Source organism: Saimiri boliviensis, chromosome 10, assembly GCF_048565385.1.
Source record: "Saimiri boliviensis isolate mSaiBol1 chromosome 10, mSaiBol1.pri, whole genome shotgun sequence".
NCBI classification, from domain to species: domain Eukaryota; kingdom Metazoa; phylum Chordata; class Mammalia; order Primates; family Cebidae; genus Saimiri; species Saimiri boliviensis.
In genome coordinates this window covers 89,825,528-89,845,904 of record NC_133458.1, presented here as the reverse complement: position 1 = coordinate 89,845,904, position 20,377 = coordinate 89,825,528, and the positions used below count along the sequence as shown (strand labels likewise).

Genomic DNA, 20,377 nt, shown 5'->3' with positions numbered 1-20,377 from the left:
CGTCTCAAAAAAAAAAAAAAAAAAAAAAAAGACAGTGTGCTCACAATCTAGAATCTAGTATCTAGTATAGTGGGGTGGTTTAAAACATGGCACCCTTAAGATCAGAGTTTGAATTACAACTCAACTATTTGCAAGTTGGGTGACTTTGGATAGGTCATTTAACATTTCCAAATCTTGGTTGGTATTCTCATTTAGAATATGAGGATATTAATAGCACCCAGATTTTATGGTTGTGATGAGGCTATTTGCTAATATAATTGAGACAGAGTGCTTAGAATATTGTCTGGCACATAGCAAAAACTCACTAAAATTTGAGCTATTTTTGTTAACTTTCAGGCTGCCCCCCATGAATGTATTATTTCCCTCCAAATCGGATCACACTGTACATGTTATTTTTATAGCAAACTCTTGTCCACTGATTGCAGAATGAAAACATTTCTAAGTTATTCTCTATTAAGTCATTTTAAAAGGCTGTTTAGTATTCCAATGTATGTATCTACCACAATTAAATCATTGTTTGATGCTTCAAGTTGAATTATTTTACTATGTAGCTAAATAATTTCATAACATTTAGTTTTAGTATCAGCTCACTTTATTTCCCCTTCTAATCATCTTTCGGCTGTTACCCTTCTCTTCTAATCTGGGATCAGATAATCAAGTGACTTAAATCAGTTTATCTGCTATAACTTATCTGCAATTCTGTCACTTGCTCTAGGCCCTAGGCAAAAGGGACAGCTATTGTAGCAGCTGTCAGGGAGGCTGTTTTTGTCCATTTTAGGGTATGCCTCTTAGTCCAGCTGTCCTAATTTCACTGGGTATGAGATCGGGAGATACCACCCAGAAGATGACGGCACATCCTCCCGCTGTAGGTGCCTTTTCCCTTCTACTCCCTCCCTCTTAGGGTCTGAACACTCAACCTGCCTTTATGCCCAACCGCTGCCACCTCAATATTTACCATTTCTGATTTTCTAAAGGCCCAAAGCCCCTTAGCCTAGGTCTGGGAGTTACTGGTCTTCTTGACTTTTGACACCAGTATGTATGCTGCTGGATTCTACTTTGTGGGCTTCTCTGCTTTAGTTTCTCACATTTTTTTAGTAGCCTATGCATAACACTTATTTGCGCTTTTTCTTTCTTTCTTTTTTTTTTTTTTTTTTTTTTTGGAGACAAAGAGTTTTGCTCTTGTTACCCAGGCTGGAGTGCAATGGCACGATCTCTGCTCACTGCAACCTCCGCCTCCTGGGCTCAGGCAATTCTCCTGCCTCAGCCTCTTGAGTAGCTGGGATTACAGGCACATGCCACCATGCCCAGCTAATTTTTTGTATTTTTAGTAGAGACGCGGTTTTGCCATGTTGGACAGGCTGGTCTCGAACTCCTGACCTCAAGTGATCCACGCACTTCGGCTTCCCAAAGTGTTGGGATTACAGGCGTGAGCCACTGCGCCTGGTCTACTTGTGCTTTTAAAAAAAACTTTGGATCCTGTTAAATTCCTACATTTTTGTATATATGGAAGCACAGAAAACAGGCTTCAACAAGTAAAACTCCCCAGTCAGGTGTTACTAAGTAGCCTAAATGCAGTTGGATAGGCCTGTTTCCCAAACTTGCCTGAAGGATCACATGGATACCTGTTGCCATATTCCCAAGCCCATCCCAAAGCGCAGCCCCTACACTTTGCATATATTATCTGGCTATATTAAACAGACACCCCAGGTGATTCTTGGAAACCGTGGGCTTTTAACTTGCATTCTCTGAGAGCTTCCAGGACACTGGGAAGTTCAACCACGACCTCAGGAAGCTTGTAACCAGCCTAAAGGTAGTATAGGGCTCATCCCATCAGGGCTGGAAAATTCTAGGATTCAGGTATTAGTTCAAATACCTGAAAGTCTTTAGAGCTTGAGACCAAAGAAGGAATTTATGTTCTTTTTGTTTTTTTTTTTTTTTTTTTTTTTTGAGACAGAGTTTCGCTCTTGTTACCCATGCTGGAGTGCAATGGCGCGATCTCGGCTCACCGAAACCTCCGCCTCCTGGGTTCAGGCAATTCTCCTGCCTCAGCCTCCTGAGTAGCTGGGATTACAGGCACGCACCACCATGCCCAGCAAATTTTTTGTATTTTTAGTAGAGACGGGGTTTCACCATGTTGACCAGGATGGTCTCGATCTCTTGACCTCGTGATCCACCCTCCTCAGCCTCCCAAAGTGCTGGGATTACAGGCGTGAGCCACCACGCCCAGCCAAAAAAAATTTTTTTAAACTTTAAATGGTGAGATAGTAAAGTGGTATAGCATGAAAAAGATACTTTATTCGTGCACAATTTTTCAGTTCCATTCATAATTACAGTACAAAACAATTCCCTTGATGAGTTTTTGTTACTTTTTACTTAAATACTTAGACTTAAGAAAAAAATAAAATTGAAAATCACTAGTAATTACTGGAAACTTATATTCCTTATGAATATATATGTATGCACATATACACCTTTATATGAATCACTAAAAAACAATTTCAAACATCATTCTTTTTTGTATTTAAAATTGCCCTTTTAAATATTTAGAAGCTCCAGAGGTGGAGGCTTTAATGGAATTTTTCCCAGAGTAAATTTCTTAGATTGAAATTGTTCCAGTTCTTGTACTGTCAGTTTATCTCTGGGTGTGAATAACACATTATCTGTGGCAATGATGCTGCTTGGGGCTGAGAAAGAAGTAGAAATGCTGCTATTTCCAAAAGTGTCATTGGATGGCTTGGAAAAAGCAGTGTGAGAATGTGAGCCTGGACTACCAAAACCAGCCACAGAACTGCCACCTCCAAAGGCTGGGGCCACTGGAGCGCTGATAGGACCTGTTGCCAAGGAAGTTGGAAGTCCTGAAAATCCAGGTGATCCAAAGCTGGAATCTGCAGGGCTTTTGAATGAAAATGATGCAGCAGATGTGATTTCAGGTTTCCCAAATCCAAAAGCTGGAGCAGAAGTGGAGATAGCTGAACTGGTAGAGGCTGTAGCTCCAAATGCTGGGGAACTCCCCCAAACAGCAGGGCTTCCAGATGAGGCAGTGGCAAATCCAGAGTTTGTTTTAAAACTAAAGTTCTGAGCATTATCACTGCTGCTGTTATTGACTGGAAAGCCTACAAAAAACAGAAAAAGAAAAAAATAATCTCTTACAGTCAGAACCAGTCAGAAAAACGTCACAATTATTTCCTTCCCCCATCATTTTTTCTTATTTCTGTCATGTTTCAGTGCTGAGAAGCTTACTGGAAGGAAGAGATGAGAAAAGTAAAAATGAGAGGCTAGAACAACCCCCTAAACTCTGCTTCCTGTCTTTCCTGCTAACAATTCCATTTTCACCTTGATCGACCGTCACCCAAGGAGAAACTTCAGGGACTAGGGAATGGACTTTCACTTTGGTTTCTACTTACCTCACCAGAGCTGCTACTTGAGGACAATGCTATGCTCTTATACACAGTGACAAGAAAGTTCTCAAAGGTGCTGCTTTCATAGCTATGTACTTCTGTGAAACTCCTGAAAAACCATTCATAAAATGTACTTCTAAAGCCTAAATGTCTTTTTGAGGCTCTATGATAGAAGGTTCTAGAATTTATAAAGGTAATTTAAAATGGTGATTCAGGCTCGTAATTTGAAACCTATAAAATCTATTTATTTATTTATTTTTTGAGATGGAGTTTCGCTCTTGTTACCCAAGCTGGAGTGCAATGGCGCGATCTCGGCTCACTGCAACCTCTGCATCCTGGGTTCAGGCAATTCTCCTGCCTCAGCCGCCTCCTGAGTAGCTGGGATTATAGGCACGCGCCACCACGCCCAGCTAATTTTTTGTATTTTTAGTAGAGACGGGGTTTCACCACGTTGACCAGGATGGTCTCGATCTCTTGACCACATGACCCACCCACCTCGGCCTCCCAAAGTGCTGGGATTACAGGCTTGAGCCACCGCGCCCAGCCTTGAAACCTATAAAATCTAATTTTTCTAAATCAGTGAAGTCCTGAATTACTTTATCACTTACCTGGTGACACAAATGTTCCTGCTTGACTACTACTGCCAAATCCAAATGCAGGTGCTGCTTGATTTATTCCATCCTTTACATCAGAGAGCTGGAAAAAAAAAGTGTGCCAATAATAAAGTGCTTGATGAATAACGCTCCAGTACCTTTTCTATATACTTTACTGCCAAATTCAATTTTTAAAAGTGTGCATTAAAGGCTGGGTGTGGTGGCTCACACCTGTAACCCTAGCACTTTGGAAGGCTCAGGCAGGAGGAGTGCTTGAGCCTATGAGTTTGGGACCAGCCTCAGCAACGCAGTGAGCTCCCCCCATCTCTACAAAAAATTAGCCAGTGGTCCCAGCTACTTGGGATCTTCAGGTAGGAGGATCACTGGGGTCTTGGAAAGCCTGGGTGATGAAGTGAGACTCTGACTCAGAAAAAAGAAAAGAAAAAAAGTGCATTAAAAAATGCAAAGTTAAATGTTTAACATGGAAAATGTCCATAATATGATGTTTAAAGGATATGATATAATACTGTATAAACAGTATAATCACAACTAATAATATGAATATGTATAAAAATACACTGGTAAGTTAACAGTGACTGTCTCTGGCTGATGAATTACGAGCAATCTAAATTTTATTTATGATTTTTTATACTTTCTAAATTTCTACAATGAGCAGATATTATAATCAGAAAAAAATTTTTTTTTTTTTTGAGGCGGAGTTTTGCTCTTGTTACCCAGGCTGGAGTGCAATGGCACGATCTCGGCTCACCGCAACCTCCGCCTCCTGGGTTCAGGCAATTCTCCTGCCTCAGCTTCCTGAGTAGCTGGGATTACAGGCACGCGCCACCATGCCCAGCTAATTTTTTGTATTTTTAGTAGAGACGGGGTTTCACCATGTTGACCACGATGGTCTCGATCTCTTGACCTCGTGATCCACCCGCCTCAGCCTTCCAAAGTGCTGGGATTACAGGCTTGAGCCACCGCGCCCGGCCTAGAAAGATATTTTTTAATAACTTTTTTCAGTGTCTATAAAGTTAATCTGCAATTATCAAGAAATCTAGTTATTAGTTATAAAGGACCTTTATAGAATACCCAGTCTACTCTAATACTCGAAATGAAGTAAATCCACAATTATACCATTAAAAGTTTACAACTAAAATCCATTAAACATTTCCCATTCCTGAAAGTACTTTATGTTCTTGCTATTCTATGCTCTAGAAATGTCTTTCATCTCTGCTTACTGAAATCTTAATTCTCTTTTCAAGGAACTTTGTACTTGCTCCTTCCTTCCAAGAAGTGTTTCTTTCTTTTTTTTTTTTTTTTGAGACGGAGTTTCGCTCTTGTTACCCAGGCTGGAGTACAATGGCGCGATCTCGGCTCACCACAACCTCCGCCTCCTGGGTTCAGGCAATTCTCCTGCCTCAGCCTCCTGAGTAGCTGGGATTACAGGCACGTGCCACCATGCCCAGCTAATTTTTTTGGATTTTTTTTAGTAGAGATGGGGTTTCACCATGTTGACCAGGATGGTCTCGATTTCTTGACCTCGTGATCCACCCGCCTCGGCCTCCCAAAGTGCTGGGATTACAGGCTTGAGCCACCGCGCCCGGCCCAGGAAGTGTTTCTTAATCATCCCAAGCAAATATAAGTGATTTATTTCATTTGGAACCCCTAAAAAAAAAATCAGCTTTTTTGAGGTATAGTCTAATACAATAAAATGCATCCATTTTATTTATATATGTCAGTGAGTTCTGAGAAACTCACAACCACCACAATCTAGATTGAAAACATTCCTGTTCCCTAAAAGTTCTTTTGTATCGCCTCCCAGTCCTAGTCCCTGGCACCACTCTATCTGCTTTCTATCACTACAAATGAGACTTGTCTTTTCCAGAGTTTCACACAAATGAAATCACATGGTCTACATTATTATTATTATTATTATTATTATTTTTTTTTTGTGAGACGGAGTTTCGCTCTTGTTACCCAGGCTGGAGTGCAATGGCGCGATCTCGGCTCACCACAACCTCCGCCCCCTGGGTTCAGGCAATTCTCCTGCCTCAGCCTCCTGAGTAGCTGGGATTACAGGCACGTGCCACCATGCCCAGCTAATTTTTTGTATTTTTAGTAGAGACGGGGTTTCACCATGTTGACCGGGATGGTCTCGATCTCTTGACCTTGTGATCCGCCCGCCTCGGCCTCCCAAAGTGCTGGGATTACAGGCTTGAGCCACCGCGCCTGGCCTACATTATTATTATTATTTTTTGGTATGGTTTCTCTCCCTCAGTGTAATATTCATTTAATGGCAGATGATAAACAAATTATAATATATCCATACAATGGATTACCATTCAGTATAAAGAAGGCATGAACTACTGATACATGTTAAGTCAGCTATGGGTGGGTTGTCCCAGAGCCTCACTTACGGAGGGGCCCTGGGCAGTTAGCAAAGACTGGGCCTTCCAGCCCTAAGGGAAGTTCTGCAGCTCTTTGGAATCAGTTATCCTTTCTCTATAAGCTCTCATCCCTGGTGATGGTGGGCCACCTCTCACACAAGGACAGATTACTTCCAAGAAGTCCCACTAAATTCAAATAGGATTACAACAACTGAAAGGTGAAAAATTAGCTTGCACAAGAGTCTAATTATTCAGGAAGCACATATTTAAGAAAGAGGTAAGGTGTTGGGACTGTCAAACATCCACTAACTCTAGGCAGATAGTACTCTCATATCCTTTATGCAGAGTAGAAACAAACCACTCGAGAAACTGGAAATATTAAAATTATAAATGTGAACATCTTATTTTAAAATAAAGTTCTTAAGAACTTTTTTTTTTTTTTTGAGATGGAGTTTCACTCTTGTTACCCAGGCTGGAGTGCAATGGCGCGATCTCGGCTCACCACAACCTCCGCCTCCTGGGCTCAGGCAATTCTCCTGCCTCAGCCTCCTGAGTAGCTGGGATTACAGGCACGCGCCACCATGCCCAGCTAATTTTTTGTATTTTTAGTAGAGATGGGGTTTCACAATGTTGACCAGGATGGTCTCGATCTCTTGACCTCGTGATCCACCCGCCTTGGCCTCCCAAAGTGCTGGGATTACAGGCTTGAGCCACCGCGCCCGGCTCTTAAGAACTTTTTAATGGGTGCAGAAACATCAAAACTTTATTTACAAAGATAAACGAACTTGCTATAGTCAGGACAATAGATCTTTGGAGACAGGTTGTATACATCTTCCAAAGGTATTTCTGGTTGTTGTTGTTGCTGTTGTTTTTGAGACAGAGTTTCACTCTTGTTTCCCAGGTTAGAGTGCAACGGCACCATCTCGGCTCACTGCAACCTCTGCCTCCTGGGTTTAAGCGATTCTCCTGCCTCAGCCTCACGAGTAGCTAGGATTACAGGCATGCGCCACCACACCCAGCTAATTTTATATTTTTAGTAGAGATGGGGTTTCTCCATGTTGGTCAGGTTGGTCTCGTACTCCTGACCTTAGGTGATCTGCCTACCTTGGCCTCCCAAAGTACTGGGATTACAGGCATGAGCCACCGTGCCTGGCTGGCATTTCTGTTTAAGACAAGGAATATACTGTGTTCTTCAGTCACAAAATTATACATTATATTTTGAATGTGCATTCATATAATTGTTCAAAGTAATTTCTTTTTACATACAGATAACATTAAATACTTAAATTTATGTAATAGTTTGCCATTTTCAAAACCAGCACTACCAAAGTTAAAAACTTAACCCTAAAAAGCTTTTAAAAAGCATAATTATTTCTGCTTTTCTGACCAAGGAACACAGAGAAAACTATTTCAAGACCCTGACTCTTGTGATGGTATTATGAGAATGTGTGTATCATAATTCTTGATGAAAAATTTTTGTTTTACTTTCCAAATCTAAGGTAAAATATACTCTGCAAAAAAGCAATAGGTAAGACACTTCCCTCCAAAAAACTCTCCCATACTCACCAAAGCTACTTTAGTTGATATATTTAGACTTTTCAGTTCATTTACCCTGTTCCTCCATTGATTTATTAAACGTTGAACAGAATTTACCTGAAAAGGGAAGACAAAAAAATAACAGTTCAATATTGTATGTTTAAGTTAGTTTCTTCAATAAAAACTTCATGTATTTATTTGCCAAAATCACAAAAGGTTTATGTAACAGTTTTATGGCTCATAACTTGCAAAATATGCATTGACTTGGCCTATTTGTCAAAGATATTCCAACTCCAGTTCCCTCTCCCTGTTCAACTCCTTGTATCACCTGGTTAATATCACGAGTACCTGGCAACACGCAGTTAGTTGTATTTGGATGGGAGGTGAACACATATACTAGTTGAAATGTATAATCATGACTGTAGAAACAGAAAAACATACTATTTAAACTGCTTCCTTCAGGTACTCAACTTATTCTAGTCAATAATTTTTTTTTTGATATTTGATACATGAGGATGTTAATCTGTATTACAGACTGTATCTTATTTGTTTTTCTAGCATTTGTCATTGGATCTGCACCTAACATATGTTCAACAGATGTCTGTCAGATGATAAAAGCGTTCGATTTCTGGGACTGACTGTTGGGTAATTTATAATAAAAATAGTAATATTCCTCATTATTACAGTAAAAATATATTACCATTTTAAAAACTAACCAACTTCAATGAAAACAATATAGAAAAGAAAAATAGCCTTCTCCTGAAAAAAGATCATAGACCTCATCAGTTTTGCCAAAACACAAGCCACGATAAAGAAAGCAGTAATGAAGAGCTCATCTGTTATTGCGGTAGGTGAAGAGGAAACAAACTTACATAACTCTGTAAGTTATTGCTGGTTAAGAAGTTATGGTATTCAAGCCTCAATTCCTCTGGTGAAATGTCTGTAAAACCTGAAGTGAGGAATCAATTGGAATCTTTAAAATAAATGCCAATAATTCTGATAGTAAAGCTAGAGGTGCTAAACAAGAAAATACCTAAAGTTGATTATTAGAAAATTTTCATAATCACAAGAAAGAAACCTAAAGCCTACACTCTTTAATGTTTAATAAAGTATAAAATTATAATAAATATAATTGGTTATTTTGATCTTTAAATGGGGAAGAATTTTCTAAAGATAAGTGGAGTGGAATGAATAACAAAGAGAGAGATTTGACTACATTTATATTCAAACTTTTATTTTAAAAATTCTGCCAAAAACTACACTAAGCAAAATTACAAGGCAAATGGTACACTAGGAAAATTATAATTTTAACATATATGACAAGGGAAGAACTAATGCCCTAATGTATAAATAGCTCTTACAAATAAATGAGAAAAGTAAATGAATTTGGGCAAAGATAATGAACAGGCAATTTGCAAAAAAATCAAATAGTAAATAAAAGAAATAAAGTTAGATGCAACTTAAAATAGAGATAAAATGCTTTACTTATCAGACTGGCAGAAATTTTAAAAGCTGATATTTACTGTTTTTCCAAGTATGGTGAAATGTATCATTTCCTAAATTACTGCTAAGGGAATCAAAACGGTACAAGTTTTCTGGGAGGGATAATTGTTAATAAGTATCACAAGCCTGAAGAACATTCACATCCTGTGACCTATAATACAATTTCTAGGATTTAACCTTGGGAAATAGTTACATATGTAAACAAAGGTTGCTATGTATAAGGATGCTCATTCTAGTATTTTTAGTACTATGACAAACTGAAAGCAAAAATTAGAATATAAAACCAGATTATGGGCTGGGTGCTCATGCCTGTAATCCCAGCACTTTGGGAAGCTGAGGCGGGTGGATCACCTGAGGCCAGAAGTTCAAGACTAGCCTGGCCAACATGGCAAAACCCTGTCTCTACTAAAAATACAAAAATTAGCTGGGCATGGTGGCATATGCCTATAATCTCAGTCACTCGGGAGGCTAAGGCAGGAGAATCGCTTGAACCTGGGAGGTGGAGGTTGCAGTGAGCCAATATCGCGCCACTGTACTCCCACCGGGCAACAAGAGCGAAACTCTGTCTTGAAAATGAAAACAACTAGATTATGATCCTAATTAGGTACGTGTATACGTATATGTGTATAGGTACACACACACACACACACACACACACACACACACACGAGCAACTTTTATATCCCTGTACAAGTGGACCCTTGCAGTTCCATTCAAGGGTCAACTGTACACATAGCTGTACAGTGCCACTTGTCACTTGTACACGGATTTTCTTCCGCCTCTGTCACTCCTGAGACAGCAAGACCACACCCACTTCTCCCTCTGTCTACTCAATATAAAGACAATGAGGATGAAGATTTTTATGATGATCCACTTCCACTATATGAATGGTAAATATATTTTCTTTTCATTATGATTTTCTTTGTTATACTTTCTTTTCTCTTACAGTGGGTTATTAGTAGTTCAGCTTTTGGGGAGTCAAAGCTTATATGTGGATTTTTGACAGCACGAGGATCAGTGCCCCTAAACTCTATGTTGTTCAAGGGTCGATTTTATACATAAGTAAGAAATATGCACTTTGGGAGGCCGAGGCGCGTGTATCACGAGGTCGAGAGATCGAGACCATCCTCGTCAACATGGTGAAACCCCGTTTCTACTAAAAATACAAAAAATTAGCTGGGCATGGTGGCGCGTGCCTGTAATCCCATCTACTCAGGAGGCTGAGGCAGGAGAATTGCTTGAACCCAGGAGGTGGAGGTTGCGGTGAGCCGAGATCGTGCCATTGCACTCCAGCCTGGGTAACAAGAGCGAAACTCCATCTTAAAAAAAAAAAAAAAAAGGCCGGGCGCGGTGGCTCAAGCCTGTAATCCCAGCACTTTGGGAGGCCGAGGCGGGTGGATCACGAGGTCGAGAGATCGAGACCAACCTGGTCAACATGGTGAAACCCCGTCTCTACTAAAAATACAAAAAAAAATTAGCTGGGCATGGTGGCGCGTGCCTGTAATCCCAGCTACTTAGGAGGCTGAGGCAGGAGAATTGCCTGAACCCAGGAGGCGGAGGTTGCGGTGAGCCGAGATCGCGCCATTGCACTCCAGCCTGGGTAACAAGAGCGAAACTCCATCTCAAAAAAAAAAAAAAATATATATATATATATATATATATATATATATATATATATATGTGTGTGTGTGTGTGTGTGTGTGTGTGTATATTTTGAAACAAATATACTAAAATACAGTAGTTATCTCTGTGATATCAAGTTATTTTAATTTTACATATTTCTGTACTTTCCAAGTTTTCTATAGCAGAAGCTGTAACTTTTTTTTTTGAGACAGGGTCTCACTCCTGTCACTCAGGCTGGAGTGCAGTGGCTCACTGCCACCTTGACTTCCTAGGCTCAGGTGATCTTCCCATCTCAGCCTCCTAAGTAGCTGGGACTATAGGAATGTGCCACCACACCCTGGTAGAGATGGGGTTTCGCCATGTTGCCCAGGCTGGTCTCAAACTCTTGGGCTCAAGTGATCCATTTGCCTCGGCCTCCAAAGTGATAGGATTACAGGCATGAGCTATCACATCGGGCCTAAAAGCTGTAACTTTTATAACTAGGCAAACTTACTGAGAAAGGAAAAAAATGTTCAAGATGTTTTCAAAGATAATTCCTTGTAACCCAGTTATTATTAACTCCAAGGATGCCTGCTTTGGAATAAAGGAAAGACTAAGTGTTCAAAGCAGAACCCTGGACTCCTTCTAGTGACTTGTCTTTCCCATCTTTACTGACTGCTCAGGCCAAAAAACCCTAGGAATCATCTTGGATTTCTCTTTCCCTATATCTAATTAATCAGCATCCTGCCAGTTCAAGCTCCAACAGAGAACCCAAATATGACCAATTCTGTCTTCACTGCTACGAACTCTAACCTAGTCACGAGGAGCAATGTCTTCTAACTTGTCTCCGTGCCTCGACTTTTGCCTCTGCTCCCAACAGGCCTTTTCTACCCCCACACACAGCATGCTGAATTAGCTTTTTCTAATCAGATCATGTCCCTCTCCTGCTTAAAGTTCTTCATGGCTGCCTGCCCAGTGCAATTAGACCCAACATGATCTGGCCCCTGGCTATCTCTCTGGCCTTATTATCATATTACTTTCCCTTGTTTACTCTTCTCCAGTGATTCAGGCCCCACTAGCCCATAAACACTGACAACCTTGTTCTTACCTCAGGGCCTTTGCAATAGCTAGTCCTACTGCCAGGAATGTTTCCCCCGAATCTTCCCATAACTGATACCCTCTCTGTATTCAGGACTCAGCTTTAATATTGCCTCCCAGGAATAGATAACCACTCCATCTAAAGGAACATTGTCCTCCTAGTTGCCTCCTATTCCTTACAGCCAGGCTCAACCAGAACTCTTCATCTGAACCACAGAACACAGAAAATGATTTGAGTGTCAATTTTCTCAAATCTTGCAAAATAAGGCAAAAGTAGTATCAGCCTATAGCTGCATAGAAAAAGTTAATTTATTACGTACAATGGATGCCTAACGACAGAAGCACTCAAACTTTTTGGTCTCCGGACTCCTTTACATTCTTCAAAATCATTAAGGACCCCAAAGAATGTGTGTTTACATGGGTTACTTACATTGATAATTACCACATTTGAAATGAAAACTGAGAAACTTAGTATTAATCATTTGAAAATAAGAAACCAATTATCTATCTACATAAATAAAAAAGCTATTTCCCAAAACAAAAAATAAAAGTTTAGTAAGATGAATAGCCATGCTTTATGTTTATACATATCTTAATGTTTAGCTTAATAGAAGACTACTGGATTCTTATATATGCTTCTGCATTCATTCTGTTGAAATATGTTCTGACTGAAGTATATAAAGAAAATGGGTACTCACATACACATGTATGGGAAAAGGAAGACTTAAATGGCTTTTTCAAATAACTGTGGACGTTTTTCTTTGATACTACACCAAAATTTGACAAGTGGTAGTTTCTTAAAGGTTAACTATAACATAGACTCAAGCCATACTAATGAACTTTTTGTGCTATATTAAAATCTACTGGTTTATCATGCATGTAGAATAGATTTTCAGCCATGCATAATTTTGAAATATTACACAGTCATTTAAGAGATGTCAGTTTACTGAGTTATGCAGAACTTCCAAACATTAGCATGTTAATATACAACACCAAAAAATTTATAAAGACACAGAGTCTCGCTCTGTCATCCAGGCTGGAGTGTGGTGGCTCACCATAACTTTGAACTCTTAAACTCAAGTGATCCTCCCATCTCAGCATCCCAAGTAGCTAAGACTCTAGGCATATGTCATCATGCTCAGGCTAATTTTTCTATTTTTTGTAGAGATGGGGTCTTGCTATGCTGTCCAGGCTGGTCTTGAATTCCTGGCTTGAAGCCATCCCTCCACCTCAGTCTCCCAAAGCACTGGGATGACAGGCATGAGCTGCTGCATGCGGCCCTCACATTTGTGAATAGTGCCATCCGTTTCATCAGAAGAGAGTTTAAGTACTGAGAAGCCATCATGCTCAGGATGACAAAAAAGTTTTCCAAAATTCCAATTTTTGCTTGAAAGTTTTAATTTTGGCTTTGGCAATAAACACTAGCAACTGTTTACTTACAAATAACCATAGTTCTAATTCCTTTCAAATCAATACTATTTTTGAAAAAAGTGGCTAACTCAGTCACAACTCGAACAATCATGTAAGATAACCATCACACTTGGGCATGGGGCAGACACACTTGGTGTGTGCTTCCCATTTTATCACATAGAATATTTAAAAGGTATGTACTCAGGGTCAAGGGTTAACAAAATTAATAAATTTTATCTCTTCATAAAGGAACTTCTTAAGTTCAAATGGCATTAAAAATGTTTTTCATTGGCTGGGCGCGGTGGCTCAAGCTTGTAATCCCAGCACTTTGGGAGGCTGAGGTGGGTGGATCACGAGGTCGAGAGATCGAGACCATCCTGGTCAACATGGTGAAACCCCGTCTCTACTAAAAATACAAAAAATTAGCTGGGCATGGTGGCGCGTGCCTGTAATCCCAGCTACTCAGGAGGCTGAGGCAGGAGAATTGCCTGAACCCAGGAGGCGGAGGTTGCAGTGAGCTGAGATCACGCCATTGCACTCCAGCCTGGGTAACAAGAGCAAAACTCCGTCTCAAAAAAAAAAAAAAAAAAAAAAAAGTTTTTTATTGTGACTATAGTCTATTAGTAATTTATTGTCTCTGCCTTGATTCATACTAACATACAAGAAGTTCTACTTATCAATGCTTTTGTACCAACAGTGCAAAGGTCAACATAGCGAAAAATGGCAATTAATCATTTAGTATTATTATGAAATATTTTTGAAATTATGCAACTTCTAAAAGGTTATCAGGGATAAAGTTGCCAGATTTAGCAAATAAAAATACAGGAGGCCCAGTTAAACTTGAATTTCAGATACACAACAAATACTTTTTCAGTATAAATGTGCCCGAAATATTACATGGGATGTACATATACTAAAAATACTGTTTATCCGAAATTTAAATTTAACTGGATGTCCCATATTTCATCTGGCAACTGTATTCAGGAATCCACATTTTGAGAACCACTGCTTTAGGGCAAGAGGCATTAAGTTCAAATTGGAATGGATTATTTCTCAAGTACTAATACTTCAGCTGATTGAGGAATTAATACTTCTTGTTTTTTTATAGAAAATATCATCCGAAATTCTCTTAGTTTATTTGCATCTATTGTCTTCCTCCCTCAAGAACATAAGATTCATAAGGAAAGGATCTTGTCTGTCTTGCTCATCACTATATTCCTAGCATGTAGCACAAAAGAAATTCAGTAAATATTTGTTAAATGGACAAGTGATAACTAACTAAAAAATGCTGTAATGCAATTGCTCACAGAAAATGAGCAACTAGAACTGAGACAGAGGGAAGATTCCAAGGTTCTGTGATATTGACTGCAAGTGCTCCCAGCTGCAAGGTACCTACTGTTTCCTCAAAAGGGTGGAGGCCCAGGAACACCACCATGGGCTTGGTAGTCTAGGTTTCAGCCCAGAAAGAGTTTAGGGACTATGGACCAAAAAAAAAAAAAAAAAAAAAAAAAAGGCCTGGCCTGGTGTGGTGGCTCATGCCTGTAATCCTAGCACTTTGGGAAGCCAAGGCGGGCAGATCACAAGGTCAAGAGATCGAGACCATCCTGGCCAACACGGTGAAACCCTGTCTCCACTGAAAATACAAAAAAATCTGCTAGGCGTGGTGGCGTGTGCCTGTAATCCCAGATACTCGGGAGGCTGAGGCAGGAGAATTGCTTGAACCCGGGAGGTGGAGGCTGCACTGAACCGAAATCATGCCACTGCACTCTATTCTGGGCAACAAAGTGAGACCCCGTCTCAAAAAACAAAAACCAAAAAAACCGTGGTATTCTAAAGCAAATGCTATGCCAGGCCAGGTGTGGTGACACACGCCTGTAATCATAGCACTTCAGGAGGCCTAGGTGGGCGATCGCCTGCAGTCAGAAGTTCAAGACCAGCTTGGCCAACATGGTGAAACTCCATCTTTACTAAAAATACAAAAATTAGCCGGTGTGGTGGTGGACTCCTGTAATCCCAGCTACTTGGGAAGCTGAGGTAGGAGAATCGCTTGAACCTGGGAGGCGGAAGTTGCAGTGAGCCGAGATCACATCACTGCACTCTAGCCTGGGCGACAGACTAAAATTCTGTCTCAAAAAAAAAAGGAAAAGAAAAAGAAATGCTACCCCTGTAGCCCAGCTAAGCCTCCTCACATTTAAACATTATCTCCAGAACGGGTCTCAACACACTTTATGAAAAGTAACTGTTCTTAGGAGGAAAGACACGGAAGAAAGAATAGAATCAGGCAGCCAAGGCCTTAAGACAGGCAGGGTGTGACTCTTCTATTCACTACAGGAAGCTAAGAGGTTCCAAAGTTGTACATACAGGGAAACAAGAATGCAGAACCTCTTCGTCGGCTTTATTTAAATGTTTTCTCACAAGAACTACATGTCTTAAAAGACTATGTTTTCCAACCTTAATCTCTAAATTATGAAGTTTGGCCAGAATACTCAAATACTTTAAACAATGTCCAAACTCTCCTAGTTGGTTGTTGATTTCTTTGTCATTCTTTTGGCTTTAGAAAATAATAGTTTTAGAACATATTTTTAAAATGCACAATTTTTCAGTTACCTGAAATATTAGGTTTCTTTTTAACTGGTGAATAAACAGAAAATATCCACTGCCCTGATGATTCCCAAACCTCCATATCTTTTACAATTCCTTCCCTGCAAAAAAGACAAAAAACAATAAAAAGTGAAGGATCTTCTTAGCTGCTTGGTAAAATTTATTGTCAATGATTTTCAACAACTGAAATTTTAAATTCTGGTAAATACATAGTTCAAAATCTTTTCCATTATGTTTTCTGAAGAGTATTCTTTAAAACACAAGAGAAGTGTGAAATATATTTCATGGTTATACACAGTATTATAATGTCAGAGAAGTTAATGAGTTTGGTTTTCCAATATGCTGAACCATTAACCACTATACTTACCTTAAAAACAATCATAGATACCATACTCCTTTTAGGAATTAAAATCTAAAATACTAACTTTAATCTTTCTGTGTCATCACAAACATCAATAGTCATTTAACTGAGAACAAAGTACCACTTACATCATACAGAATCATAATATTTTAAAAGTGGGTTATAGGACTTCAAAGATCATTTTATCTAATTCTCACATTTTGCAGCAGGAGAAACAGACCCACACCCATACAATTAATCTGCGGTAAAGCCATAGGTAGTAGATTCGGCTCTAAATTAAAGTTTCCCCCAAGTCAGACTGTGTCAATAAAAGGAGAATTATCACAGAGAAAACTGTATTAAATTTAGGATTGCAACAAATACAGAAAGGAGGGTTTTGTTTGTTCATTTGCTTAAAAAAAATTGGCTGTATATGGTACATGGCTCAAAATGTCTACCACTGGTTCTGATTTAATTAGGAAAAGTAAAAGACTAACCGATTACATTTAAATTCCATCCTGGGCACCATGAGTTGAGGAAACATTACAGATAACCAAGCATTGTTTTGACACCAGTCATAAATTTTACCATAAATATTCTCAAGAAATGTCATGTATTTACTCCACAGTAAATGTAGGAAATCAAATGAGATTAATTTGAATAGGATAATTTAAGTAAAGTTTTAGAAAGAAATAAGATACACAGCTGGGCATGGTGGCTCATGCCTATAATCCTAGCACTTTGGAAGGCTGAGGTTGGCAGATCACAAGACTGGCCTGGCCAACGTGGTGAAACCCCATCTCTAATAAAAACACAAAAAATTAGCTTAGTGGCAGGCATCTGTAATCCTAGCTACCCAGGAGGCTGAGGCAGGCGAATGGCTTGAGCCTGGAAGGCAGAGGTTGCAGTGAGCTGAGATTGCACCACTACACTCTCGCCTGGGCAACAGAGCAAGACTCCATTTCAAAAAAAAAAAAGAAAGAAAGAGATGGTACATAAGTGACCTCCAAGTTCACAAATTGTTCTAAATTACATCATACTTTGTAAAGGACTTGTAAGATAGAATGAACTTAAGGAGGACTAATCTTAGGAAGATATTCACAATATAGTGTTATCAACAGAAAGTGGAAAAGATGTAATTACCCCTAAGAAGGCATTTTACTATTATAGAAAGATGATATATATTTAAGTGAAATAAAGTCTAGGACAATACAAAGCAAAACAGTGGCTATCTATGAGTGATAGGATCGTGGGTGGTTTTTCTTCTTTTTGTTTACCCTGATTTTAAAATAATGCATTTTTTTTTTTTTTTTTGAGACGGAGTTTCGCTCTTGTTACCCAGGCTGGAGTGCAATGGCACGATCTCGGCTCACCGCAACCTCCGCCTCCTGGGCTCAGGCAATTCTCCTACCTCAGCCTCCTAAGTAGCTGGGATTACAGGCACACGCCACCATGTCCAGCTAGTTTTTTGTATTTTTAGTAGAGACGGGGTTTCACCATGTTGACCAGGATGGTCTCGATCTCGTGATCCACCCGCCTCGGCCTCCCAAAGTGCTGGGATTACAGGCTTGAGCCACCGCGCCCGGCCAATAATGCATTTTTTTAAAAAAGAAAATACTGTACTGTGAAAAGACGTTTCAAAAAAGAAAAAAAGAAAAGAAAAACCAAAGATTGTAGGTGCTTTTGAAAAAACATATAAGCAAATGGACAATATTTTTCCTGAACGCTTTCACTTACAGAAGTTTCTTTTCATCTTTTTGCTCCTCAGGACTAAGTGAAGCAAATGGGTTCTCAGACAATCCAAAGCCCTCATTCCGGTTAGTTGAAGCTCCTGAATAAAAAGAACCAAAAGATGGCTTTTCTTGATCTCTGCTGCCCCCCCATGGTGTGGATTTGGAAAAACTGGATGGCTGGATGACATTAGAGTATCTTTGGCTAGTGGTATTCCATCCACGTCTGTTATTACCTGAAATAAACAATAAAACAAAATAATTTTACTAGCAACTTTTCTTTTCTTTTCTTTTCTTTTTTTTGAGACGGAGTTTCGCTCTTGTTACCCAGGCTGGAGTGCAATGGCGCAATCTCGGCTCACCGCAACCTCCGCCTCCTGGGTTCAGGCAATTCTCCTGCCTCAGCCTCCTGAGTAGATGGGATTACAGGCACGTGCCACCATGCCCAGCTAATTTTTTGTATTTTTAGTAGAGACGGGGTTTCACCATGTTGACCAGGATGGTCTCAATCTCTTGACCTCGTGATCCACCGGCCTCCGCCTCCGCCTCCCAAAGTGCTGGGATTACAGTCTTGAGCCACCACGCCCGCCCAGCACCTAATTATTAACCCGGTCTTTAAATTCTTGTGTTGTTCTAAGGTTTCATGTCTTAACTCTCCTTTAAGATAAAAAGTTCTAGGCCGGGCGCGGTAGCTCAAGCCTATAATCCCAGCACTTTGGGAGGCTGAGGCGAGTGGATCACGAGGTCAACAGATCGAGACCATCCCGGTCAACAAGGTGAAACCCCGTCTCTACTAAAAATACGAAAAAATCAGCTGGGCATGGTGGTGCGTGCCTGTAATCCCAGCTACTCAGGAGGCTGAGGCAGGAGAATTGCCTGAACCCAGGAGGCGGAGGTTGCGGTGAGCAGAGATCGTGCCATTGCACTCCAGCCTGGGTAACAAAAGTGAAACTCCGTCTCTAAATAAATAAATAAATAAATAAAAGTTCTGACAATGATCTAGACCCAGGGAGTAGATCAACGTGGCCCCCCACCTCCCCTTTCTACATAACCCGGAGAATTCTTAACTGGGCGTCCCACCTTACCAATTTTTTTTTTTTTTTTTTTTTGAGACGGAGTTTTGCTCTTGTTACCCAGGCTGGAGTGCGATGGCGCGATCTCGGCTCACCGCAACCTCCGCCTCCTGGGTTCAAGCAATTCTCCTGCCTCAACCTCCTGAGTAGCTGAGATTACAGGCACGTACCACCACACCCAGCTGATTTTTTGTATTTTTAGTAGAGACGCGGTTTCACCATGTTGACCAGGATGGTCTTGATCTCTTGACCTTGTGATCCACCCGCCTCGGTCTCCCAAAGTGCTGGGATTACAGGCTTGAGCCACCGCGCCCGGCCCCACCTTCCCAATTTTACCCCAAATTTATGAGCAGGTGCATTTTCTGCGGCATGGCTCTATAGGTTTTATTACATCTTCAAAGAAGGCCGCAACTTCTTCAAAATGAGAAGTCCTGATTCTGACCGAAGCTGCTAGCCTCACCATCGAAAAAACAATTTAGTAAAAGTTATATTCAATTACGGTCAGTCACCTACAAAACAATTTCGATAGGTACTTCCGATTTAAAAACTCACTGTTTCGTACACAAGCATCCAGGCCCAAACCCCAGTTTTCAGAAGCTCAATAAAAACCGATCACATAAATCATCAGCAGATAAAACCCTCGATTTACAAACACCGTGCAGGGCCCGCCGAGTGGGGCCGGCAAGGCCGCGACGCGGGCACGTCGGGGTCACCAACCCCGGGACACACGCGGGTCGCCCGGTCCCCGCCGGGGGCCCACCCCAGCCCGGCCACCGCGGAGGAGTCAGAGGAGAGTCACCTGACAGCTGCTGCTGCGGTGGTTGCCGTCCTCCTCCTGCACCCCTGGCACCTGGATGTTCGTTCCAGCACCGATCTCCAAAGCGGCACCGGCCTTGAAGGAAGAATTGACAGATGGCCATTGCGAAGGCGTCGCTGACGGAGGAGTCTTCGATCGGCCCCGGTCGACGCTAGCCGGTAGGCAGAGAGCCCCAGGTGGCCGCGGCGCCCGGCCGGGCTACTGTGACGTCATCTTCCCGCGCCCGGGAAAGGCCTTTTTCTTCCTGTCTCACCCCGTGCCATGAGAGGCGTGAACTTGAGCCAAT

General features: G+C 40.8%; 1 protein-coding gene across 2 annotated transcripts; it reads right to left on the bottom strand.

Annotated features, from left to right (window-relative positions):
• Positions 1–1,122: 1,122 nt before the first annotated feature.
• On the bottom strand, positions 1,123–20,309 carry NUP42 (nucleoporin 42). Of its 2 annotated transcripts, none has more exons than XM_039472984.2 (7): positions 20,074–20,309; positions 18,209–18,437; positions 16,138–16,232; positions 8,790–8,866; positions 7,948–8,034; positions 4,007–4,094; positions 1,123–3,113 (listed from the first exon to the last, which is right to left on the bottom strand). In XM_039472984.2, the coding sequence occupies exons 1-7, from the start codon at positions 20,192–20,194 to the stop codon at positions 2,536–2,538; spliced, it is 1,275 nt and encodes a 424-aa protein (XP_039328918.1). In that variant the 5' UTR covers positions 20,195–20,309; the 3' UTR covers positions 1,123–2,535. The 2 variants fall into 2 exon arrangements, with proteins under 2 accessions (XP_039328918.1, XP_039328919.1); XM_039472985.2 differs by having other exon boundaries at positions 18,209–18,302.
• Between the last annotated feature and the right edge of the window lie 68 nt (positions 20,310–20,377).